A 26,710-nucleotide genomic window follows, 5' to 3' on the forward strand; every position below is an offset into this window, starting at 1 on the left:
TGCAAGGACGGTGAGTTTAGGGACTGTGGAGGGGTGAGTGTGGACCTGGGGGGGGGTTTGTTTGCCGGCCCCCCCCAAAACGTTTAGCACCAGTCGCCACTGGTCTAATTACTGTCTGTGCTGGTCCAGCCCCTCCGTACCTCCCTACAAAACCTTTTATGTAGCTGCCAGGGGAGGAGTAAAGGGGAATAGAGGGGGGATTTTACAGGAAATAACATGAATAAAATACATTATATACACATATCCATATCCAAATACATTATATACACTTTCCATTGAGCAATGAGGAATAATAAAGCTCACCCAATACAGGAGAAGACTCGGAAGTCGCATTCAGGACGGTCGCCGTGGCGTTCAGGTCTGTCTGGTCGATATTAGAAAATTCTTTTAAAACATCATCGGTCAGATTGTAGTTGATATAATTGATCCCCGTCTGATTATTGGGGTAACTGTAGATCCCGGAGGTGTTCACTACGGTGCTCCCTTTACTGAAGAGTGATAAGAATTCGGAAATGTTACGGGAAAGAAAAGAAGAACGTCTGATAATAGATTTATTGTTATAGTAATACGCGACAATGGACAGTTGTTTTATTTTTTGGATTCAAATTTCTGTAGCGGTTTTTATTTTATTTTTTTCAATGATCCCATTGGGGAGATTTTTCTCACTTCCTGCCCATCGCTCCAAGTACTAAACCCGCTACTCGGTTCCTCTACGGCGCTGGGTTCCGGTTAAAGCGGGGGTTCACCCTAAAAAAAAAATTCTAACATTACATCCAGCATACTAACGACATTTACAGTATGCAGGGTTTTTTTTCTTTTTTCGCCGTACATACCTTTATATTGTGATTTTCTCCCCGGCTTCCGGGTCCTGATTCCCGTGGGACTGGGCGTTCCTATCCCTGGGTTAGATAATTGACGTGTTGTGAAAAAGTTCCCATGTCCCACAAGGCGCGTCACCAGTTTTCTGTAAATAGCCGAGCAGCGAGTCGGCGCTATACGGCGCCTGCGCCCGCCGTGTAGAGCTGACTGCGCAGGCGCCGTATAGCGCCGACTCGCAGCTCGGCTATTTACGGAAAACTGGTGACGCGCCTTGTGCGACATGGGAACTTTTTCACAACACGTCAATCATCTAACCCAGGGATAGGAACGCCCAGTCCCGCGGGAATCAGAACCCGGAAGCCGGGGAGAAAATCACAATATAACGGTATGTACGGTGAAAAAAAAAAAAGACCTGCATACTGTAAATGTCGTTAGTATGCTGGATGTAATGTTAGAATTTTTTTTTAGGGTGAACCCCCGCTTTAAGAAGGAGCTCACCCAGCTCAGCAAGGATAAAATACAAACCCGTTCTCCATGAAAGTCACCCCATGAGATTCAATTAATGTAACCAACTTAGTCCCTGCCCTAAGCCACGCCCTGTTGATGCATTTTACCCCCACTGGGCCTTTATGAATAAGCCCGATTGGGGTGAAACGCGTAAAAGGGACATGGCTTACGGCAGGAACTGTGTTGAAGTTGGATACTTTAATTAAATCTAATGGGATTGTAGGGAGGTGCAGCGTGGTGCAGCGGCAGTAATCACAGAGAACGGAACGGAATCCGGTATTTCTAAACAAACCGGCCGGAAGGCACCCAACTGGGACCACTCATGGCAAAATCGGCAACGTGTAGCAGAGCAGGTCTCAGATGTGCCGACAGACTCTGTCTTATGGGGCGGAATGCAGGATGACTGGTCCAAGCTCAAATGGGGAGATCTCCAGAAGGATGGGGCATCCCTATCCTTTCCCGACTCGTCTGGAACCTCTCCCTGCTGCTAATCACTGTCCCTTTCAGACGGGTGACCTGTCCCTACGCTACACAAACGCAAAATGCGCGCCAGACCAAGGAGCCGGGAACTGACCCGGCATGGGGTGGCAATGACGCTGAGAACCTTAGAAGAACTGTGTTCCTCTTGAATTCCTCTCCCCCTGCTAGGCTGCTGTGGTTGAGCGCCATCTTCAGTGGAGAAAGTAGACTGCACCTGCCTACAGGATGACTTTCATGGAGTGCGGTTTTGTACTCTTCCCTACTTTACTCATGTGGAGTCATGGATCCCCCCCACTGGAAAAATGTCCAATCACTTCCTTTCTTTACAGGAAGAGATGGATAAATCACCCCAACATGGACACAGATAGCAATAAAAAAAAGAAAACCACCCCTGCTGGACCACCCCCTGGAGTTGGGCTAAAAGACATCGAACACATCCTGGTGTCCGCTTATTACAATGTAACCCTAGGAGGGAAGAGATGGCAGCGCTGAGTGATAAGTAATTACGGAATAAAGAGGGATTTATTAGGTTTCTGGAGCAAAATAAAAGTAATGACACCCCAGATGATTCGCATCCCATACAATTTTTCCATAGGGCCCATTGATCTACAGTGGACCCTCGGATTGCGAGTAACGCGGTTAACGAGTGTTTCGCAATACGAGCGCACTGTATTTAAAAAAAATCCTAACCTGGTTTGCGATCGTAGTCTCGCAAAACGAGGAGGATTCAGGCCAAAGCGGTGTGCAGTACTGCACTTGGCCTGAGGTGGGGGGGCGCCGGAGCCAATCGCAACCGATTGGCGCCGTTCGGAAAGACTCGGAAGGACACAGAAATACTCCGTTCCCAGGCCTTTCCGAGGTTTGCCAAGGTCAGCCAAGCTGTCCTCAGACCTTTCCGACCGTTTCCGAGGCTCTCCGGCACCCCCCCCACCTCTGCCCACATGCGGTATTGCATGCCATTGAAGTCAATGCGGAACAAATTATTTTCGTTTCCATGGACTGCAATGGGGAAACTGGCTTTGATATGCGAGTGCTTTGGATTACAAGCGTTCTCCTGGAACAGGTTATCCTCGTAATCCGAGGTTGCACTGTATTGATATTGGAGTCTCATGCTGGGTCACACTTTGTTCTCAGCGTTTTCCTGACTTCCAGACCCGGAAATCAGAGACTGCATGTAAGTGTGGTACAAATCTGGGAAGTACCTGAATCCATGGACTACCATCCTCGCGTAGTATTTTGGAGCCACCTTCCTGTATTTTCCACTGAAAGCCTAAAACAAACCAGAGATGAAGAGTTAAAGTATGTGAACCCCAACCATCAACGTTTCTTTTTTTACAGTTATAAAGCAAAAGCACCTTTTATTTAGAGCTATTAACAGTTTTAAAGTTACAATGAAACAAAAAAACAGAGACAAACAGAAGCACAAATTATAGCCAACGTATAGAAAATAGTACGGAGAGAAGTCCTAAATCTGTACAGACCTCCCAGTTCTAGACATCTTGTAGGCCCAAAACAATCGAGCCTCATCAACTATCTAAAAAATGTTAAACCCTGGAGAAATAGAAGAGGGGGGGAAAGAGGGGGAGGGGTGGGGGGGGCAGTAATTATAGGATGGTGGTGAGGACTTTCCATTTGGAAGAATTTCTCTTCCGGTGTTCTGCCGAGAAATGACCCCGTCGAATAATGTACAAGGCGCAGCGCTTGCGCGCTACGGAATCGCCGAAAGCCTCCGAACATGATCAGCTGTACATTGCGCCTGCGCAAAGAAGACGTCATTCTGCCACACGCTCCCGATGCCCGTGCAAATCTGCAAGGGGCGGATATATTATTGATATATTGTTGATTGAAGCGTGTGAGAGCCGGATGCCTACAGAAGAGGCCGTATTGAAATTGCCTGTGTTAGGTAGGTATATAGGTCGTGCAAACCCGCCCATCAACATTGAGAAACCCGCCCCCTTCATTTGTGTAAACACGACCCCGCAAACACGTGTAGTTTGAGAAATCCACCCCCATCTTATCAGCTCTGCCCATCATTATAAAATACGGCCTCTTCTGTAGGCATCCGCCCCTCACACGCTTCAATCAATAATATATATGACGTCACTTTATGACGAAACGCACGTCGGGAGGAGTTGACGTGCTGACGTCATCGCGTTTTCCAGTCCGAGCGGACAGGCGTTCGCCAGCCGGCCGGCTATTTGCTGCTAATTCTCTGTTTTATTCACTACAGTGATGTAAGTGTTTTTAACCTTTATTAAACTACCTTTCTAATTGGATTTACGCTATGGTGAGCCTTTTTCTTTCTCGGTAACCACCAGGGCCGCCATCAGGGGTTACAGGCATTACATCTGTAAGGGGCATAAAAGTCCCCAGGGGCCCGTTCGCCCACACCCTCCCCCGTTTTTTTATTTAATTATTTTGTTTACCCCCCCACCTTTAGAAACTCGCGGCAAAGTCTGACTTTAGCAACTAGCGGCAGGAGAAACAAAAAGAAGACTTGACTTGACTTTGTTTTGTTCGTCAGCACCAACCATGTCCCGCTTATCATCTTGTGGCAGGAGAGAGGGGGGCCCCCTGGTTCTCTGCTCCAGGGGGGCCCTGCCTAAAGCTGTGTAAGGGGCCCCAAATTTAGGATCACTTTAGTATGTTTTTACATGTGGTTCATGTCATTATTTTTCCACAGGTTAGGCCAGCGCGGCTACAACCCTTGTCCAATAAAATATCCGCCGCTTGCAGAGTTGCACGAGCAGCGGGAGTGCGCGGCACAAAGTTGTCTGCTGTGCGTAGGCGCTGTGTCCAGCTGATCATGTTCGGCGCAGGTGCCCTGTACAGCTGTTCATGTTCGGCGCAGGTGCCCTGTACAGCTAATCATGTTCCGAGACTTTCGGGGCCTCCATAGTGCTGCCCCTGCGCAGTACAGGGCGGGCATTATCCGACGGGGGTCATTTCTCGACACAACTCCGGCATAAAAAATCTGTCATTTTGCATGTCTTTGAATGGGGAGATTGTGATAAACAGCCAAGCCTTGGTACAATAGGATATTTTGTTATTACCTCGGACAGTCTGACTGCAATTTGATTCCAGTATTTAGGAACCCGGGGCCCCTCCACACCAAGCGGTAGAAAGTCGAACATCTTTTTTTTATTGGTCTATCGGTCTGTACATTGTAAATGAAAACCCGTACAATCCCTGTGTCCCCCCCGCTGACCATGTAATGTATGGACAATTGTATGAACGTCATTGGTCCCAATTGGACGCCCTCAACCCGCTCTCCTCACATCCGTACTGCACTACTAGAAATGTGGGTGGAGTCTTACCTGAGTAACTGCCGCGGACAGACTGGAGTACTCCGGGGACGTCTTATCTTCCAGTTGCGGAGTAAACGTTCTATCCAATGATACCAGCACATTTATACTCTTTGATGGCGCCCTGTTTTTGTCTGGAGGGATAAAATATACAGATAAGTCAAAGAGAAGACCTCCCATTCCTCCTCCGATCATAGAATGCAGGTAAAGGGCACGGCAACCTTTTATCTGGAATACAAGTACCACCAAATACCCGCGTCCTGTGCCTTTAATTAAACATTTCCCTGGTGCAGTTGTGTGGTGAACCCTTCATATTCCTCGTACTTATATTTGCCGGCACCCGGCCATTGTGAGCGGCCATCAGAGCCGACATCCACCAGGAGAACCATGTCTGAGTTACAGTCAGGTTGGAACATGAAACAAGTCCATCTAGTTCAACCAATAGAAAACCTCCATATACACCGTCCTGGACCCAGAGGTGATCCAGAGGAAGACAAAAAAAATACTAAGACCCCTTTCACACTGAGGAGTTTTTCAGGCTGTACAGCGCTAAAAATAGCGCTGCTATACCGCCTAAAATACTCCTGTCCAGCAACCTCAATGTGAAAGCCGGAGGGCCAGAGGGCCGGAGGGCTTTCACACTGAGGCGATGCCCTGGCGGGAGAGAAAAAAATCTCTTTGGAGCGGTGAGAGGAGTCATTCCGGCTGGAGTGGTGAAGTAAAGTATTGTTGGAAGCAGGATTGTTTCCCCGTATGCAGTCACACCTGGTCTGACGTCTTCTATTTGCTATCCCTTCACCTTTCCACTGTTTAATCGTTTTCCCCCGGCTGGGTAAAAAAAGCACAGAAAAGACATTCCCTTTACTACAACTCTCATCAGGCACCCTAGACGGTGGAGATACCGAGGTAACGTGCCACCCAAACAAACCAACAGCTCCTTCGGGGGCAGTGCTACAGACCCACTTGCTTTAACCATTCTGATAGCTATGGGTTTTCTCCCATCTGTATATTAATATTTCTTATTATTGCTATCCTCCTACATGTTAGCTGTCCTTTTTGATTACATTAAAGCGGAGTTCCACCCACAATTTCACTTTTTAAATATAAATACCCCTGTAATACACAAGCTTAATGTATTCTAGTAAAGTTAGTCTGTAAACTAAGGTCCGTTTTGTTAGGTTGTTACAGCATTTAGACACTTTATAAAATAGAAATTGACTGGGGCCATCTTAAGTGTGGGCATCATGAAGTCAGACTGTATGAATTCCTGGATTTCAGCCTTTCACATCTCGCACATGCTCAGTGCTGCACAAGCAGTGTCAGATCAGGTTTCAGCACCTGTGCTGTCCAAGTCACATGATTCTTTGAGACTGGGGAGTGCACAGACTCCTGGAAAGTTACACCCACTACATTCCCAGGAGTCTGTGCGGTGTAGGTTAGGAAGCATTAAGCACCTAGGTGCAGGAAGTGGGAAGATTAACTATTCTGCCTAGCAACAACACTTTAAAGGCATCTAAAAAAAAAAAAAAAAAAATTCGTAAAGGACGAATGACATTTTTTTAAAACTACTGTGTATAATATAAAATATTGCGCTAATTATTAACTTAATTAATGATGCCAACCGTGCTAAAACAGTGATTCAAAAAAACAATATAGAAACAAATCCACAAAATGTGTCCAATTGTGTATAGGATGTGCACCAGTGTTTCAATTAAAACAACAACACCCAGTTCAGTGCAGTGATAGGATTAATCGATGTAATCACAAACACACTCCTGCTTCACAGATGGGGGGATCTCCTCCACACAGACACCGCTCATGAAAAGGAAAGGAGACAGCTCATTGCACAGATGGTATGGCACCAAAAAGAAACAAAAGATATTCCTCTAGAATGGCACACTCACGCTACCGCCGTTAAAACAAAGCATAGATATCCAATGCACCAATCCTCCATAGGGCCGCTCAGCTGATGTTGCATCTACTCATTCGGATCCACTGTCCGTCCCGCTCGTAGCTCCTCCCCCACGCGTTACGTCAATGGTCACTTGACTTACTCATGTGACCCATGAGTAAGTCAAGTGACCATTGACGTAACGCGTGGGGGAGGAGCTACGAGCGGGACGGACAGTGGATCCGAATGAGTAGATGCAACATCAGCTGAGCGGCCCTATGGAGGATTGGTGCATTGGATATCTATGCTTTGTTTTAACGGCGGTAGCGTGAGTGTGCCATTCTAGAGGAATATCTTTTGTTTCTTTTTGGTGCCATACCATCTGTGCAATGAGCTGTCTCCTTTCCTTTTCATGAGCGGTGTCTGTGTGGAGGAGATCCCCCCATCTGTGAAGCAGGAGTGTGTTTGTGATTACATCGATTAATCCTATCACTGCACTGAACTGGGTGTTGTTGTTTTAATTGAAACACTGGTGCACATCCTATACACAATTGGACACATTTTGTGGATTTGTTTCTATATTGTTTTTTTGAATCACTGTTTTAGCACGGTTGGCATCATTAATTAAGTTAATAATTAGCGCAATATTTTATATTATACACATCTTTACTTTGTTTGACCCACTACCAAATATTTTTGCAGCTTTTTATTATTTGGTGATTTATTAATGTTATAATTTTTGAGTATTTAATTTAGCGCTGTAGTTATTTTTTACATATTTTTAAAACTACTGATGTAATGTTATATTTATGGGTGGAACTCCACTTTAAATGTTTTTTTTTATTCTAATTATATGAAACATTTTTTTACTTTAGTATTATCAAATCCATGTCCTGGTTCCGCCTAGGATTCATACCAAGGCGTGGTTCCATGTCCTGGTTCCGCCTAGGATTCATACCGAGACGTGGTTCCATGTCCTGGTTCCGCCTAGGATTCATACCGAGGCGTGGTTCCGTGTTCACAATATTCAAAGGGGTAGTAAAGGTTAGTTTTTTATTTTATAAATCGGTTCCTTTAATCTCGTGCATTGTGGGTTCACTTACCTTTTCCTTCCATTTCCCTTCTAAATGTTTTTTTTCTTTGTCTGAATTTCTCACTTCCTGTTTCTCCTCAGTAAGCTTTCCACCATCATCCGAGCCATTCTGGCTGGGGGGTTAGTCAGCCAGAACAGCTTACTGAGGAGGAACAGGAAGTGAGAAATTCAGACAAAGAAAACAAAGGAAAAAAAAACATTTAGAAGGGAAATGGAAGGAAAAAGTAAGTGAACCAACAATGCATAAGCTTAAAGGAACTTATTTAGAAAATAAAAAATGGACCTTTATAACCCCTTTTAAGGCTATGACACGCGTCGCCCGTTCCCCAAGACGACGTCAGATAGACGAAACGTACGTCGGGAGGTTGACTTGCTGATGTCATCGCATTTGTTTCCCTAGTGGACGGGTGATGCTTTTAACTCCTGCTTTCTCGTAAGTGTAACTTTTTATGCTTTCTTTATAAACCTTTCTACGATTTACACTACGGTGAGCTTTTCTCATTTTGGGTAAACGCTGGTTCTACATTCTGGTTGCCTGACGATCGAGGTCTGCTGGTTGCCTGCTCATTCATTCCAACTTGGAGAGCCATCGTTCTCACTGCCTCTGGATAAAGACCCCGTTGGATGCATTAATTGCAGGCATTTTTAAGCTCGCCTCTGGTAAGCGCACAATTCATGTGGTGGAGGTGCACATCCTTTGTTGGTGTTTTTTCGTCAAGAATTCTCACGCCTTTGTTTGCATTATTGGGACTTATTTAATCAATATCAGTCACAATTGATTTATATATCAGTCACAATTGATTTGTTGGTCATTGTTTTAGTGCAGCGTTTTTCATTTTTCCAAATTTATTTATGTGCATATCTCACATTTTTAAGCTGCAGCTTATTATTATTATTTATTTTTATTTTATTTTATTTTAATTTAATTGTATATTAGAGCGCTATTTCTTTTTCCTATATTATTCACTTGCTGACCACCAGCTTCTCTTGCTTGTTATTCTAAAAGCCATCCTAATTATTTCTTATATTTCTTCTCCAGTCATATAAAATTATCATTTAAAATAACATTTAAATAATCATATACAGTAAATATATACTATAATCACTTTAATATCTATCTATCTATCTATCTATCTATCTATCTATCTATCTATCTATCTATCTATCTATCTGTAACGGAATGACCCGTGACACCCAGAGACTTTTGAAGGATGGGGGTACTCCTGTGCCAGCGTCACTAATGACTCTTGGGTCTAGGGTCCCTTTTTGGGCATAGGGTGACTGATAACTGATAATTCATGTTTTGCAAGATATCTTGGAATATTACAAGTTGTTAAAGTCTGACTCCCACAGGTCAATGGAGTGTTTTCATTCAATGTGGGGACACATGCTTTTGAGGTGTTAATTGAGTCTGTTCCTAGACATTCCATTGTGTGATGCTAATACTGTTTTGTGTCCATTGTGCTAATTAGGTCTGCTCCTAAGACCTGTTCATTGTGTATGCTAATGACACTGTTAAGATGTGGAATGTGACTTGTCAAGCTCTAGTATTTAACCCCTCTAAATGCGAAGCCAGACCGTCTGGGTAATGAGTAGTAATTAACTCACCTGAATGTCATTATATAAAAGTCTGAGGGATGTGTATTGTAGACTCATTAGCCCCCCATTGTGTGATGTGTGGATGGAGTGTGTCTTTGTCCCTGTGATTAACTGTCACATGCTTGTAACTGCATAAAAAGACCGAGTTTTACCATTAAAAGTATTCATACATTTTGGAACCAGAAAGAACAGAGCTGTGTGTCTCATCTTAATTCTGGGGGAATGGATTGTGTCTGTTGGATGGTTGGAGTGTCGGATAATCTGTCGTTGGGCGGTGGAATGGGATATCGTAAATGGTGGTGACCGTTACACTATCTATCTATCTATCTATCTATCTATCTATCTATCTATCTATCTATCTATCTATCTATCTATCTATCTCTATCTATCTATCTATCTATCTATCTATCTATCTATCTATCTATCTATCTACTGTATATGTAAAAATGAAACAACGTTGTACCTATTGTGACATCGACGTGGTTCATTCCATCTTCACAGTTATCTCCGAACACAAACTCAGAACACTGCATTACGGTGGTCTTGGTTATTGAAGAAGTCGAAGGCGTAGTTTTTGACGATGATCGGAATGTACTCGTCTTCCCATGTGTTGTAATCTGAAGAGGAGACGTATCTACAACTTGGGAAGATGTTCCAGATTCTGTTGCTCTGGAAGTTTCTGATGCTGGAACTGTGATTGATGTTTGAGATAATGTTGTTTCTTTTACTGTGGAAGTGTAAAGTGGAGACGTTTGCAAATTCAAAGAGGTCGGTGATTTTTCTGAGAATGTTGATGGTTGTACGGTTGCAGTAAAAGTTGATGACATGGATGTAGATAATGGTTTGGATGGAAGAGAAGTTATACTTGTAACTGAACCAGAAACATGAGTTTCCTTCGTTGTTAAAAGAACAGATGGAGATGTTTCAAACACAGCTGAGGATTTTGTTGTTGATGATGATGAGAATGTTCTTGATGGTGAAGCTTCTGAAAGAGTTGATGGCTCATTAGAAGAACCTATGACTTCCATTGGTGTGGTCTCTCTGGAGGGAACTGATTGTGACGTGTCCAACACAGTGGAAGAAGTCTCTGTCTGGGAAGCAGTAGATGATAAACTCACAGAGACTGGAGAGGATGTTGATGGCTGTCCTGATGTAGTAGAAGTCAGTGACTCCAATGAGGTTGAGGCCTCCATTGTATGAGGATTTGAAGCTGTCACAGAGATCGGAGAGGATGTGATAGGAGAGGCTGATGACTCTGCAGATGTTGGAGCTTCTGATTGGCCAGTTGGTAGAAATGTCTCAGATGGAGTTGAAGTTTCCTGAGAAGTGTGAAGTGTTTGGGTGTGAGGTGATGTTCTATAAGAAGTTGGTGTACTTGGTATCTCGGAGAATGTTGATGGTTCTATTGTTGCAGTAGAAGTTGATGATTGAAATGAAGCTTGTGCCCCAGTTGTGTGAGACAAGGTTGACACTTCACTTTCTGATGGGCCTAAAGAACTTGTCTGAAACATTGATGTGGACATTGGCGAGTGAACTGATTGTGAAGTCTCCATCACAGTGGAAGACTCTGTTGTAGATAAAGAGGTCACAGAAATTGGAGGAAAAGTTTGTGAAGAAGTTACTCTCGATGTAAAAGCTTCTGATGTTGAAGTGGACGATGATATCTCAGATGGTGATGAGGTTTCTGTTGCTGGGGAAGTGTGCAGTGTTTGGACATGGGCAGATGTTTCAGAAGTAAGACTTATACTTGTTGTTTCCAAGAAGGTTGATGGCGGCACTGATGTAGTAGAATCAGATAATCCCAATGAGGTTGATGCCTCCGTTGTATGAGGATTTGAGGCTGTTCTCGCTGTGGTAGAAGAAGAAGCTGTTTCTTTCATAGTTGAAATCTCTGTTGGTAGAGATGTTTGTGATGTTTCCAATGTACTGGAGGCTTCTGTGGGTAGATAAATAGTGGACGGTGTTGTAGAAGAAATTGGGTGCGATGTGCTAGGGAAGGATACTGATTCAGGTGATGTAGCAGTCTCTGGTGATACAGGTGACTGGGAAGTTTCAGATGAAGGTGAGGTTTCTGTTGCAGAGGAAGTATGCAATGTTACAGAATGAGGTGAGGTTTGTGAGATGAAAGAAGTCCTTGATATTTCTGAGAATGTTGATGGTTGTTCTGTTCCAGGAGAAGTAGAAGACTCATGTGAGGTTGGTGCCTCGGTTGTGTAAGATGGAGTTGGAACCTCAACTTCTGCTGTAGTCAAAGAACTTGTTTGAGCCATTGATGAGTGAACTGGTTGTGAAGTCTCCATCACAGTGGAAGACTCTGTTGTAGGGAAGGAGCTAATTGGAACTGGAAGTAATGTACTGGAAGAAATTACAGATTTTGTTGATGCAGAAACTTCTGAAGTTGACAATGAAATCTCAGATGGTGATGAGGATTCTGTCATTGGGGAAATGTCTGGTGTTTTAGAATGAGGAGATGTTTGTGAAATTACAGATGTACTTGTTGTTTCTGAGAATGTTGAGGGCTGTTCTGTTCCAGAAGAAGCAGAAGATTGTGATGTCAATCCTTCGCTTGTGCGGGGTAAAGTTGGTGCCTCGCTGTTTGTTGTACTGGAAGAACCTGTGACTTCCATTGGTGTGGTCTCTCTGGAGGGAACTGATTGTGACGTGTCCAACACAGTGGAAGACGTCTCTGTCTGGGAAGCAGTAGATGATAAACTCACAGAGATTGGAGAGGATGTGATAGGAGAGGCTGATGACTCTGCAGATGTTGGAGCTTCTGATTGGCCAGTTGGTGGAAATGTCTCAGATGGAGTTTCCGTTTCCTGAGAAGTGTGAAGTGTTTGGGTGTGAGGTGATGTTCTATAAGATGTCGGTACACTTGGTATCTTGGAGAATGTTGATGATTCTATTTTTGTAGTAGAAGTTGATGAATGAAATGAAGTTTGTGCCCCAGTTGTGTGAGACAAGGTTGACACTTCACTTTCTGATGGGCCTAAAGAACTTGTCTGAAACATTGATGTGGACATTGGGGAGTGAACTGATTGTGAAGTCTCCATCACAGTGGAAGACTCTGTTGTAGATAAAGAGGTCACAGAAATTGGTGGAAAAGTTTGTGAAGAAGTTACACTCGATGTAGAAGCTTCGGATGTTGAAGTGGACGATGATATCTCAGATGGTGATGAGGTTTCTGTTGCCGGGGAAGTGTGCAGTGTTTGGACATCGGCAGATGTTTCAGAAGTAAGACTTATACTTGTTGTTTCCAAAAAGGTTGATGGCGGCACTGATGTAGTAGAAGCAGATAATCCCATTGAGGTTGATGCCTCCGTTGTATGAGGATTGGAGGCTGTTCTCTCTGTGGTAGAAGAAGAAGTGGTTTCTTTCATAGTTGAAATCTCTGCTGGTAGAGATGTTTGTGATGTTTCCAATGTACTGGAGGCTTCTGTGGGTAGATAAGTAGTGGACGGTGTAGTCAGAGAGACTGGGTGTAAAGTGCTAGGGAAGGATGATGGTTCTGCAGTAGTCTCTGATGATAAAGGTGATTGGGATGTTTCATATACAGGCGATCGCTCTGTTGCAAAAGAAGTCTGAAGTGTTACAGCATGAGGTGAAGTTTGTGAAATTACAGATGTGCCTAATGTTTCTGAGAATGTTAAGGGCTGTACTGTTCCCGAAGAAGCAGAAGATTCTGATGTCAATCCCTCGCTTGTGCGGGGTAAAGTTGGTGCCTCGCTGTTTGTTGTACTGGAAGAACCTGTGACTTCCATTGGTGTGGTCTCTCTGGAGGGAACTGATTGTGACGTGTCCAACACAGTGGAAGACGTCTCTGTCTGGGAAGCAGTAGATGATAAACCCACAGAGATTGGAGAGGATGTGATAGGAGAGGCTGATGACTCTGCAGATGTTGGGGCTTCTGATTGGCCAGTTGGTGGAAATGTCTCAGATGGAGTTGAAGTTTCCTGAGAAGTGTGAAGTGTTTGGGTGTGAGGTGATGTTCTATAAGAAGTCGGTATACTTGGTATCTCGGAGAATGTTGATGGTTCTATTGTTGTAGTAGAAGTTGATGATTGAAATGAAGTTTGTGCCCCAGTTGTGTGAGACAAGGTTGACACTTCACTTTCTGATGGGCCTAAAGAACTTGTCTGAAACATTGTTGTGGACATTGGTGAGTGAACTGATTGTGAAGTCTCCATCACAGTGGAAGACTCTGTTGTAGATAAAGAGGTCACAGAAATTGGAGGAAAAGTTTGTGAAGAAGTTACTCTCGATGTAGAAGCTTCTGATGTTGAAGTGGACGATGATATCTCAGATGGTGATGAGGTTTCTGTTGCCAGGGAAGTGTGCAGTGTTTGGACATGGGCAGATGTTTCAGAAGTAAGACTTACACTTGTTGTTTCCAAGAAGGTTGATGGCGGCACTGATGGAGTAGAAGCAGATAATCCCAATGAGGTTGATGCCTCCGTTGTATGAGGATTGGAGGCTGTTCTCTCTGTGGTAGAAGAAGAAGCGGTTTCTTTCATAGTTGAAATCTCTGTTGGTAGAGATGTTTGTGATGTTTCCAATGTACTGGAGGCTTCTGTTGGTAGATAAGTAGTGGACGGTAGTGTAGAAGAAATTGGGTGTGATGTGCTAGGGAAGGATACTGATTCAGGTGATGTAGCAGTCTCTGGTGATACAGGTGACTGGGAAGTTTCAGATGAAGGTGAGGTTTCTGTTGCGGAGGAAGTAGGCAATGTTACAGAATGAGGGGAGGTTTGTGAGATGAAAGAAGTCCTTGATATTTCTGAGAATGTTGATGGTTGTTCTGTTCCAGGAGAAGTAGAAGACTCATGTGAGGTTGGTGCCTCGGTTGTGTAAGACGGAGTTGGAACCTCAACTTCTGCTGTAGTCAAAGAACTTGTTTGAGCCATTGATGAGTGAACTGGTTGTGAAGTCTCCATCACAGTGGAAGACTCTGTTGTAGGGAAGGAGCTAATTGGAACTGGAAGTAATGTACTGGAAGAAATTACAGATTTTGTTGATGCAGAAACTTCTGAAGTTGACAATGAAATCTCAGATGGTGATGAGGATTCTGTCATTGGGGAAATGTCTGGTGTTTTAGAATGAGGAGATGTTTGTGAAATTACAGACGTACTTTTTGTTTCTGAGAATGTTGAGGGCTGTACTGTTCCAGAAGAAGCAGAAGATTCTGATGTCAATCCCTCGCTTGTGCGGGGTAAAGTTGGTGCCTCGCTGTTTGTTGTACTGGAAGAACCTGTGACTTCCATTGGTGTGGTCTCTCTGGATGGAACTGGTTGTGACGTGTCCAACACAGTGGAAGACGTCTCTGTCTGGGAAGCAGTGGATGATAAACTCACAGAGATTGGAGAGGATGTGATAGGAGAGGCTGATGACTCTGCAGATGTTGGAGCTTCTGATTGGCCAGTTGGTGGAAATGTCTCAGATGGAGTTTCCATTTCCTGAGAAGTGTGAAGTGTTTGGGTGTGAGGTGATGTTCTATAAGATGTCGGTACACTTGGTATCTTGGAGAATGTTGATGGTTCTATTGTTGTAGTAGAAGTTGATGATTGAAATGAAGTTTGTGCCCCAGTTGTGTGAGACAAGGTTGACACTTCACTTTCTGATGGGCCTAAAGAACTTGTCTGAAACATTGATGTGGACATTGGCGAGTGAACTGGTTGTGAAGTCTCCATCACAGAGGAAGACTCTGATGTAGAAAAAGAGGTCACAGAAATTGGAGAAAAAGTTTGTGAAGATGTTACTCTCGATGTAGAAGCTTCTGATGTTGAAGTGGACGATGATATCTCAGATGGTGATGAGGTTTCTGTTGCCGGGGAAGTGTGCAGTGTTTGGACATGGGCAGATGTTTCAGAAGTAAGACTTACACTTGTTGTTTCCAAGAAGGTTGATGGCGGCACTGATGTAGTAGAAGCAGATAATCCCAATGAGGTTGATGCCTCCATTGTATGAGGATTGGAGGCTGTTCTCTCTGTGGTAGAAGAAGAAGCGGTTTCTTTCATAGTTGAAATCTCTGTTGGTAGAGATGATTGTGATGTTTCCAATGTACTGGAGGCTTCTGTTGGTAGATAAGTAGTGGACAGTGTTGTAGAAGAAATTGGGTGTGATGTGCTAGGGAAGGATACTGATTCAGGTGATGTAGCAGTCTCTGGTGATACAGGTGACTGGGAAGTTTCAGATGAAGGTGAGGTTTCTGTTGCGGAGGAAGTATGCAATGTTACAGAATGAGGGGAGGTTTGTGAGATGAAAGAAGTCCTTGATATTTCTGAGAATCTTGATGGTTGTTCTGTTCCAGGAGAAGTAGAAGACTCATGTGAGGTTGGTGCCTCGGTTGTGTAAGACGGAGTTGGAACCTCAACTTCTGCTGTAGTCAAAGAACTTGTTTGAGCCATTGATGAGTGAACTGGTTGTGAAGTCTCCATCACAGTGGAAGACTCTGTTGTAGGGAAGGAGCTAATTGGAACTGGAAGTAATGTACTGGAAGAAATTACAGATTTTGTTGATGCAGAAACTTCTGAAGTTGACAATGAAATCTCAGATGGTGATGAGGATTCTGTCATTGGGGAAATGTCTGGTGTTTTAGAATGAGGAGATGTTTGTGAAATTACAGACGTACTTTTTGTTTCTGAGAATGTTGAGGGCTGTACTGTTCCAGAAGAAGCAGAAGATTCTGATGTCAATCCCTCGCTTGTGCGGGGTAAAGTTGGTGCCTCGCTGTTTGTTGTACTGGAAGAACCTGTGACTTCCATTGGTGTGGTCTCTCTGGATGGAACTGGTTGTGACGTGTCCAACACAGTGGAAGACGTCTCTGTCTGGGAAGCAGTGGATGATAAACTCACAGAGATTGGAGAGGATGTGATAGGAGAGGCTGATGACTCTGCAGATGTTGGAGCTTCTGATTGGCCAGTTGGTGGAAATGTCTCAGATGGAGTTTCCATTTCCTGAGAAGTGTGAAGTGTTTGGGTGTGAGGTGATGTTCTATAAGATGTCGGTACACTTGGTATTTTGGAGAATGTTGATGGTTCTATTGTTGTAGTAGAAGTTGATGATTGAAATGAAGTTTGTGCCCCAGTTGTGTGAGACAAGGTTGACACTTCACTTTCTGATGGGCCTAAAGAACTTGTCTGAAACATTGATGTGGACATTGGCGAGTGAACTGGTTGTGAAGTCTCCATCACAGAGGAAGACTCTGATGTAGAAAAAGAGGTCACAGAAATTGGAGAAAAAGTTTGTGAAGAAGTTACTCTCGATGTAGAAGCTTCTGATGTTGAAGTGGACGATGATATCTCAGATGGTGATGAGGTTTCTGTTGCCGGGGAAGTGTGCAGTGTTTGGACATGGGCAGATGTTTCAGAAGTAAGACTTACACTTGTTGTTTCCAAGAAGGTTGATGGCGGCACTGATGTAGTAGAAGCAGATAATCCCAATGAGGTTGATGCCTCCATTGTATGAGGATTGGAGGCTGTTCTCTCTGTGGTAGAAGAAGAAGCGGTTTCTTTCATAGTTGAAATCTCTGTTGGTAGAGATGATTGTGATGTTTCCAATGTACTGGAGGCTTCTGTTGGTAGATAAGTAGTGGACAGTGTTGTAGAAGAAATTGGGTGTGATGTGCTAGGGAAGGATACTGATTCAGGTGATGTAGCAGTCTCTGGTGATACAGGTGACTGGGAAGTTTCAGATGAAGGTGAGGTTTCTGTTGCGGAGGAAGTATGCAATGTTACAGAATGAGGGGAGGTTTGTGAGATGAAAGAAGTCCTTGATATTTCTGAGAATCTTGATGGTTGTTCTGTTCCAGGAGAAGTAGAAGACTCATGTGAGGTTGGTGCCTCGGTTGTGTAAGACGGAGTTGGAACCTCAACTTCTGCTGTAGTCAAAGAACTTGTTGGAGCCATTGATGAGTGAACTGGTTGTGAAGTCTCCATCACAGTGGAAGACTCTGTTGTAGGGAAGGAGCTAATTGGAACTGGAAGTAATGTAGTGGAAGAAGTTACAGATTTTGTTGATGCAGAAACTTCTGAAGTTGACAATGAAATCTCAGATGGTGACGAGGATTCTGTCATTGGGGAAATGTCTGGTGTTTTAGAATGAGGAGATGTTTGTGAAATTACAGACGTACTTTTTGTTTCTGAGAATGTTGAGGGCTGTACTGTTCCAGAAGAAGCAGAAGATTCTGATGTCAATCCCTCGCTTGTGCGGGGTAAAGTTGGTGCCTCGCTGTTTGTTGTACTGGAAGAACCTGTGACTTCCATTGGTGTGGTCTCTCTGGATGGAACTGGTTGTGACGTGTCCAACACAGTGGAAGACGTCTCTGTCTGGGAAGCAGTGGATGATAAACTCACAGAGATTGGAGAGGATGTGATAGGAGAGGCTGATGACTCTGCAGATGTTGGAGCTTCTGATTGGCCAGTTGGTGGAAATGTCTCAGATGGAGTTTCCATTTCCTGAGAAGTGTGAAGTGTTTGGGTGTGAGGTGATGTTCTATAAGATGTCGGTACACTTGGTATCTTGGAGAATGTTGATGGTTCTATTGTTGTAGTAGAAGTTGATGATTGAAATGAAGTTTGTGCCCCAGTTGTGTGAGACAAGGTTGACACTTCACTTTCTGATGGGCCTAAAGAACTTGTCTGAAACATTGATGTGGACATTGGCGAGTGAACTGGTTGTGAAGTCTCCATCACAGAGGAAGACTCTGATGTAGAAAAAGAGGTCACAGAAATTGGAGAAAAAGTTTGTGAAGATGTTACTCTCGATGTAGAAGCTTCTGATGTTGAAGTGGACGATGATATCTCAGATGGTGATGAGGTTTCTGTTGCCGGGGAAGTGTGCAGTGTTTGGACATGGGCAGATGTTTCAGAAGTAAGACTTACACTTGTTGTTTCCAAGAAGGTTGATGGCGGCACTGATGTAGTAGAAGCAGATAATCCCAATGAGGTTGATGCCTCCATTGTATGAGGATTGGAGGCTGTTCTCTCTGTGGTAGAAGAAGAAGCGGTTTCTTTCATAGTTGAAATCTCTGTTGGTAGAGATGATTGTGATGTTTCCAATGTACTGGAGGCTTCTGTTGGTAGATAAGTAGTGGACAGTGTTGTAGAAGAAATTGGGTGTGATGTGCTAGGGAAGGATACTGATTCAGGTGATGTAGCAGTCTCTGGTGATACAGGTGACTGGGAAGTTTCAGATGAAGGTGAGGTTTCTGTTGCGGAGGAAGTATGCAATGTTACAGAATGAGGGGAGGTTTGTGAGATGAAAGAAGTCCTTGATATTTCTGAGAATCTTGATGGTTGTTCTGTTCCAGGAGAAGTAGAAGACTCATGTGAGGTTGGTGCCTCGGTTGTGTAAGACGGAGTTGGAACCTCAACTTCTGCTGTAGTCAAAGAACTTGTTTGAGCCATTGATGAGTGAACTGGTTGTGAAGTCTCCATCACAGTGGAAGACTCTGTTGTAGGGAAGGAGCTAATTGGAACTGGAAGTAATGTACTGGAAGAAATTACAGATTTTGTTGATGCAGAAACTTCTGAAGTTGACAATGAAATCTCAGATGGTGATGAGGATTCTGTCATTGGGGAAATGTCTGGTGTTTTAGAATGAGGAGATGTTTGTGAAATTACAGATGTACTTTTTGTTTCTGAGAATGTTGAGGGCTGTACTGTTCCAGAAGAAGCAGAAGATTCTGATGTCAATCCCTCGCTTGTGCGGGGTAAAGTTGGTGCCTCGCTGTTTGTTGTACTGGAAGAACCTGTGACTTCCATTGGTGTGGTCTCTCTGGATGGAACTGGTTGTGACGTGTCCAACACAGTGGAAGACGTCTCTGTCTGGGAAGCAGTGGATGATAAACTCACAGAGATTGGAGAGGATGTGATAGGAGAGGCTGATGACTCTGCAGATGTTGGAGCTTCTGATTGGAAAGTTGGTGGAAATGTCTCAGATGGAGTTTCCATTTCCTGAGAAGTGTGAAGTGTTTGGGTGTGAGGTGATGTTCTATAAGATGTCGGTACACTTGGTATCTTGGAGAATGTTGATGGTTCTATTGTTGTAGTAGAAGTTGATGATTGAAATGAAGTTTGTGCCCCAGTTGTGTGAGACAAGGTTGACACTTCACTTTCTGATGGGCCTAAAGAACTTGTCTGAAACATTGATGTGGACATTGGCGAGTGAACTGGTTGTGAAGTCTCCATCACAGAGGAAGACTCTGATGTAGAAAAAGAGGTCACAGAAATTGGAGAAAAAGTTTGTGAAGATGTTACTCTCGATGTAGAAGCTTCTGATGTTGAAGTGGACGATGATATCTCAGATGGTGATGAGGTTTCTGTTGCCGGGGAAGTGTGCAGTGTTTGGACATGGGCAGATGTTTCAGAAGTAAGACTTACACTTGTTGTTTCCAAGAAGGTTGATGGCGGCACTGATGTAGTAGAAGCAGATAATCCCAATGAGGTTGATGCCTCCATTGTATGAGGATTGGAGGCTGTTCTCTCTGTGGTAGAAGAAGAAGCGGTTTCTTTCATAGTTGAAATCTCTGTTGGTAGAGATGATTGTGATGTTTCCAATGTACTGGAGGCTTCTGTTGGTAGATAAGTAGTGGACAGTGTTGTAGAAGAAATTGGGTGTGATGTGCTAGGGAAGGATACTGATTCAGGTGATGTAGCAGTCTCTGGTGATACAGGTGACTGGGAAGTTTCAGATGAAGGTGAGGTTTCTGTTGCGGAGGAAGTATGCAATGTTACAGAATGAGGGGAGGTTTGTGAGATGAAAGAAGTCCTTGATATTTCTGAGAATCTTGATGGTTGTTCTGTTCCAGGAGAAGTAGAAGACTCATGTGAGGTTGGTGCCTCGGTTGTGTAAGACGGAGTTGGAACCTCAACTTCTGCTGTAGTCAAAGAACTTGTTGGAGCCATTGATGAGTGAACTGGTTGTGAAGTCTCCATCACAGTGGAAGACTCTGTTGTAGGGAAGGAGCTAATTGGAACTGGAAGTAATGTAGTGGAAGAAGTTACAGATTTTGTTGATGCAGAAACTTCTGAAGTTGACAATGAAATCTCAGATGGTGACGAGGATTCTGTCATTGGGGAAATGTCTGGTGTTTTAGAATGAGGAGATGTTTGTGAAATTACAGACGTACTTTTTGTTTCTGAGAATGTTGAGGGCTGTACTGTTCCAGAAGAAGCAGAAGATTCTGATGTCAATCCCTCGCTTGTGCGGGGTAAAGTTGGTGCCTCGCTGTTTGTTGTACTGGAAGAACCTGTGACTTCCATTGGTGTGGTCTCTCTGGATGGAACTGGTTGTGACGTGTCCAACACAGTGGAAGACGTCTCTGTCTGGGAAGCAGTGGATGATAAACTCACAGAGATTGGAGAGGATGTGATAGGAGAGGCTGATGACTCTGCAGATGTTGGAGCTTCTGATTGGCCAGTTGGTGGAAATGTCTCAGATGGAGTTTCCATTTCCTGAGAAGTGTGAAGTGTTTGGGTGTGAGGTGATGTTCTATAAGATGTCGGTACACTTGGTATCTTGGAGAATGTTGATGGTTCTATTGTTGTAGTAGAAGTTGATGATTGAAATGAAGTTTGTGCCCCAGTTGTGTGAGACAAGGTTGACACTTCACTTTCTGATGGGCCTAAAGAACTTGTCTGAAACATTGATGTGGACATTGGCGAGTGAACTGGTTGTGAAGTCTCCATCACAGAGGAAGACTCTGATGTAGAAAAAGAGGTCACAGAAATTGGAGAAAAAGTTTGTGAAGATGTTACTCTCGATGTAGAAGCTTCTGATGTTGAAGTGGACGATGATATCTCAGATGGTGATGAGGTTTCTGTTGCCGGGGAAGTGTGCAGTGTTTGGACATGGGCAGATGTTTCAGAAGTAAGACTTACACTTGTTGTTTCCAAGAAGGTTGATGGCGGCACTGATGTAGTAGAAGCAGATAATCCCAATGAGGTTGATGCCTCCATTGTATGAGGATTGGAGGCTGTTCTCTCTGTGGTAGAAGAAGAAGCGGTTTCTTTCATAGTTGAAATCTCTGTTGGTAGAGATGATTGTGATGTTTCCAATGTACTGGAGGCTTCTGTTGGTAGATAAGTAGTGGACAGTGTTGTAGAAGAAATTGGGTGTGATGTGCTAGGGAAGGATACTGATTCAGGTGATGTAGCAGTCTCTGGTGATACAGGTGACTGGGAAGTTTCAGATGAAGGTGAGGTTTCTGTTGCGGAGGAAGTATGCAATGTTACAGAATGAGGGGAGGTTTGTGAGATGAAAGAAGTCCGTGATATTTCTGAGAATGTTGATGGTTGTTCTGTTCCAGGAGAAGTAGAAGACTCATGTGAGGTTGGTGCCTCGGTTGTGTAAGACGGAGTTGGAACCTCAACTTCTGCTGTAGTCAAAGAACTTGTTTGAGCCATTGATGAGTGAACTGGTTGTGAAGTCTCCATCACAGTGGAAGACTCTGTTGTAGGGAAGGAGCTAATTGGAACTGGAAGTAATGTACTGGAAGAAATTACAGATTTTGTTGATGCAGAAACTTCTGAAGTTGACAATGAAATCTCAGATGGTGATGAGGATTCTGTCATTGGGGAAATGTCTGGTGTTTTAGAATGAGGAGATGTTTGTGAAATTACAGATGTACTTTTTGTTTCTGAGAATGTTGAGGGCTGTACTGTTCCAGAAGAAGCAGAAGATTCTGATGTCAATCCCTCGCTTGTGCGGGGTAAAGTTGGTGCCTCGCTGTTTGTTGTACTGGAAGAACCTGTGACTTCCATTGGTGTGGTCTCTCTGGATGGAACTGGTTGTGACGTGTCCAACACAGTGGAAGACGTCTCTGTCTGGGAAGCAGTGGATGATAAACTCACAGAGATTGGAGAGGATGTGATAGGAGAGGCTGATGACTCTGCAGATGTTGGAGCTTCTGATTGGAAAGTTGGTGGAAATGTCTCAGATGGAGTTTCCATTTCCTGAGAAGTGTGAAGTGTTTGGGTGTGAGGTGATGTTCTATAAGATGTCGGTACACTTGGTATTTTGGAGAATGTTGATGGTTCTATTGTTGTAGTAGAAGTTGATGATTGAAATGAAGTTTGTGCCCCAGTTGTGTGAGACAAGGTTGACACTTCACTTTCTGATGGGCCTAAAGAACTTGTCTGAAACATTGATGTGGACATTGGCGAGTGAACTGGTTGTGAAGTCTCCATCACAGAGGAAGACTCTGATGTAGAAAAAGAGGTCACAGAAATTGGAGAAAAAGTTTGTGAAGATGTTACTCTCGATGTAGAAGCTTCTGATGTTGAAGTGGACGATGATATCTCAGATGGTGATGAGGTTTCTGTTGCCGGGGAAGTGTGCAGTGTTTGGACATGGGCAGATGTTTCAGAAGTAAGACTTACACTTGTTGTTTCCAAGAAGGTTGATGGCGGCACTGATGTAGTAGAAGCAGATAATCCCAATGAGGTTGATGCCTCCATTGTATGAGGATTGGAGGCTGTTCTCTCTGTGGTAGAAGAAGAAGCGGTTTCTTTCATAGTTGAAATCTCTGTTGGTAGAGATGATTGTGATGTTTCCAATGTACTGGAGGCTTCTGTTGGTAGATAAGTAGTGGACAGTGTTGTAGAAGAAATTGGGTGTGATGTGCTAGGGAAGGATACTGATTCAGGTGATGTAGCAGTCTCTGGTGATACAGGTGACTGGGAAGTTTCAGATGAAGGTGAGGTTTCTGTTGCGGAGGAAGTATGCAATGTTACAGAATGAGGGGAGGTTTGTGAGATGAAAGAAGTCCTTGATATTTCTGAGAATGTTGATGGTTGTTCTGTTCCAGGAGAAGTAGAAGACTCATGTGAGGTTGGTGCCTCGGTTGTGTAAGACGGAGTTGGAACCTCAACTTCTGCTGTAGTCAAAGAACTTGTTGGAGCCATTGATGAGTGAACTGGTTGTGAAGTCTCCATCACAGTGGAAGACTCTGTTGTAGGGAAGGAGCTAATTGGAACTGGAAGTAATGTAGTGGAAGAAGTTACAGATTTTGTTGATGCAGAAACTTCTGAAGTTGACAATGAAATCTCAGATGGTGATGAGGATTCTGTCATTGGGGAAATGTCTGGTGTTTTGGAATGAGGAGATGTTTGTGAAATTACAGACGTACTTTTTGTTTCTGAGAATGTTGAGGGCTGTACTGTTCCAGAAGAAGCAGAAGATTCTGATGTCAATCCCTCGCTTGTGCGGGGTAAAGTTGGTGCCTCGCTGTTTGTTGTACTGGAAGAACCTGTGACTTCCATTGGTGTGGTCTCTCTGGAGGGAACTGGTTGTGACGTGTCCAACACAGGGGAAGACGTCTCTGTCTGGGAAGCAGTAGATATTAAACTCACAGAGATTTGAGAGGATGTTGATGGCTGTCCTGATGTAGTAGAAGTCGGTGACACCAATGAGGTTGATGCCTCCATTGTATGAGCATTTGAAGCTGTCACAGAGATTGGAGAGGATGTGATAGGAGAGGCTGATGACTCTGCAGATGTTGGGGCTTCTGATTGGCCAGTTGGTGGAAATGTCTCAGATGGAGTTGAAGTTTCCTGAGAAGTGTGAAGTGTTTGGGTGTGAGGTGATGTTCTATAAGAAGTCGGTGTACTTGGTATCTCGGAGAATGTTGATGGTTCTATTGTTGTAGTAGAAGTTGATGATTGAAATGAAGTTTGTGCCCCAGTTGTGTGAGACAAGGTTGACACTTCACTTTCTGATGGGCCTAAAGAACTTGTCTGAAACATTGTTGTGGACATTGGTGAGTGAACTGATTGTGAAGTCTCCATCACAGTGGAAGACTCTGTTGTAGATAAAGAGGTCACAGAAATTGGAGGAAAAGTTTGTGAAGAAGTTACTCTCGATGTAGAAGCTTCTGATGTTGAAGTGGATGATGATATCTCAGATGGTGATGAGGTTTCTGTTGCTGGGGACGTGTGCAGTGTTTGGACATGGGCAGATGTTTCAGAAGTAAGACTTACACTTGTTGTTTCCAAGAAGGTTGATGGCGGCACTGATGTAGTAGAATCAGATAATCCCAATGAGGTTGATGCCTCCGTTGTATGAGGATTGGAGGCTGTTCTCTCTGTGGTAGAAGAAGAAGCGGTTTCTTTCATAGTTGAAATCTCTGTTGGTAGAGATGATTGTGATGTTTCCAATGTACTGGAGGCTTCTGTTGGTAGATAAGTAGTGGACGGTGGTGTAGAAGAAATTGGGTGTGATGTGCTAGGGAAGGATACTGATTCAGGTGATGTAGCAGTCTCTGGTGATACAGGTGACTGGGAAGTTTCAGATGAAGGTGAGGTTTCTGTTGGGGAGGAAGTATGCAATGTTACAGAATGAGGGGAGGTTTGTGAGATGAAAGATGTCCTTGATATTTCTGAGAATGTTGATGGTTGTTCTGTTCCAGGAGAAGTAGAAGACTCATGTGAGGTTGGTGCCTCGGTTGTGTAAGACGGAGTTGGAACCTCAACTTCTGCTGTAGTCAAAGAACTTGTCTGAGCCATTGATGAGTGGACTGGTTGTGAAGTCTCCATCACAGTGGAAGACTCTGTTGTAGGGAAGGAGCTAATTGGAACTGGAAGTAATGTACTGGAAGAAATTACAGATTTTGTTGATGCTTCTGAAGTTGACAATGAAATCTCAGATGGTGATGAGGATTCTGTCATTGGGGAAATGTCTGGTGTTTTAGAATGAGGAGATGTTTGTGAAATTACAGACGTACTTTTTGTTTCTGAGAATGTTGAGGGCTGTACTGTTCCAGAAGAAGCAGAAGATTCTGATGTCAATCCCTCGCTTGTGCGGGGTAAAGTTGGTGCCTCGCTGTTTGTTGTACTGGAAGAACCTGTGACTTCCATTGGTGTGGTCTCTCTGGAGGGAACTGGTTGTGACGTGTCCAACACAGTGGAAGACGCCTCTGTCTGGGAAGCAGTGGATGATAAACTCACAGAGATTGGAGAGGATGTGATAGGAGAGGCTGATGACTCTGCAGATGTTGGAGCTTCTGATTGGCCAGTTGGTGGAAATGTCTCAGATGGAGTTGAAGTTTCCTGAGAAGTGTGAAGTGTTTGGGTGTGAGGTGATGTTCTATAAGATGTCGGTACACTTGGTATCTCGGAGAATGTTGATGGTTCTATTGTTGTAGTAGAAGTTGATGATTGAAATGAAGTTTGTGCCCCAGTTGTGTGAGACAAGGTTGACACTTCACTTTCTGATGGGCCTAAAGAACTTGTCTGAAACATTGATGTGGACATTGGTGAGTGAACTGACTGTGAAGTCTCCATCACAGTGGAAGTCTCTGTTGTAGATAAAGAGGTCACATAAATTGGTGGTAAAGTTTGTGAAGAAGTTACTCTCGATGTAGAAGCTTCGGATGTTGAAGTGGACGATGATATCTCAGATGGTGATGAGGTTTCTGTTGCTGGGGAAGTGTGCAGTGTTTGGACATGAGCAGATGTTTCAGAAGTAAGACTTACACTTGTTGTTTCCAAGAAGGTTGATGGCGGCACTGATGTAGTAGAAGCAGATAATCCCAATGAGGTTGATGCCTCCGTTGTATGAGGATTGGAGGCTGTTCTCTCTGTGGTAGAAGAAGAAGCTGTTTCTTTCATAGTTGAAATCTCTGTTGGTAGAGATGTTTGTGATGTTTCCAATGTACTGGAGGCTTCTGTTGGTAGATAAGTAGTGGACGGTGTTGTAGAAGAAATTGGGTGTGATGTGCTAGGGAAGGATACTGATTCAGGTGATGTAGCAGTCTCTGGTGATACAGGTGACTGGGAAGTTTCAGATGAAGGTGAGGTTTCTGTTGCGGAGGAAGTATGCAATGTTACAGAAAGAGGGGAGGTTTGTGAGATGAAAGAAGTCCTTGATATTTCTGAGAATGTTGACGGTTGTTCTGTTCCACGAGAAGTAGAAGACTCATGTGAGGTTGGTGCCTTGGTTGTGTAAGACGGAGTTGGAACCTCAACTTCTGCTGTAGTCAAAGAACTTGTTGGAGCCATTGATGAGTGAACTGGTTGT

The 26,710-nt window shown here is 43.9% G+C and overlaps 1 protein-coding gene across 1 annotated transcript; it reads right to left on the reverse strand.

The window, feature by feature from the left end:
- Window positions 1–259: 259 nt before the first annotated feature.
- LOC120915903 (mucin-17-like) lies at window positions 260–13,839 on the reverse strand. Its single transcript, XM_040326717.1, has 4 exons — window positions 10,158–13,839; window positions 5,124–5,245; window positions 3,009–3,076; window positions 260–488 (listed from the first exon to the last, which is right to left on the reverse strand). The coding sequence occupies exons 1-4, from the start codon at window positions 13,837–13,839 to the stop codon at window positions 260–262; spliced, it is 4,101 nt and encodes a 1,366-aa protein (XP_040182651.1).
- Between the last annotated feature and the right edge of the window lie 12,871 nt (window positions 13,840–26,710).

The sequence above is a fragment of the Rana temporaria genome, chromosome 10 (genome assembly GCF_905171775.1).
Source record: "Rana temporaria chromosome 10, aRanTem1.1, whole genome shotgun sequence".
Lineage (NCBI taxonomy): Eukaryota > Metazoa > Chordata > Amphibia > Anura > Ranidae > Rana > Rana temporaria.

Excerpts from the sequence above, each read along its gene's own strand:
- LOC120915903 (XM_040326717.1), bottom strand. The coding sequence starts at position 13,839 with ATGTTTCAGACAAGTTCTTTAGGCCCATCAGAAAGTGAAGTGTCAACC. Across the intron at positions 5,246-10,157 it reads CCACGTCGATGTCACAATAG|ACAAAAACAGGGCGCCATCA; the intron begins GTACAACGTTGT and ends TTATCCCTCCAG. Across the intron at positions 489-3,008 it reads ATGGTAGTCCATGGATTCAG|TAAAGGGAGCACCGTAGTGA; the intron begins GTACTTCCCAGA and ends ATCACTCTTCAG.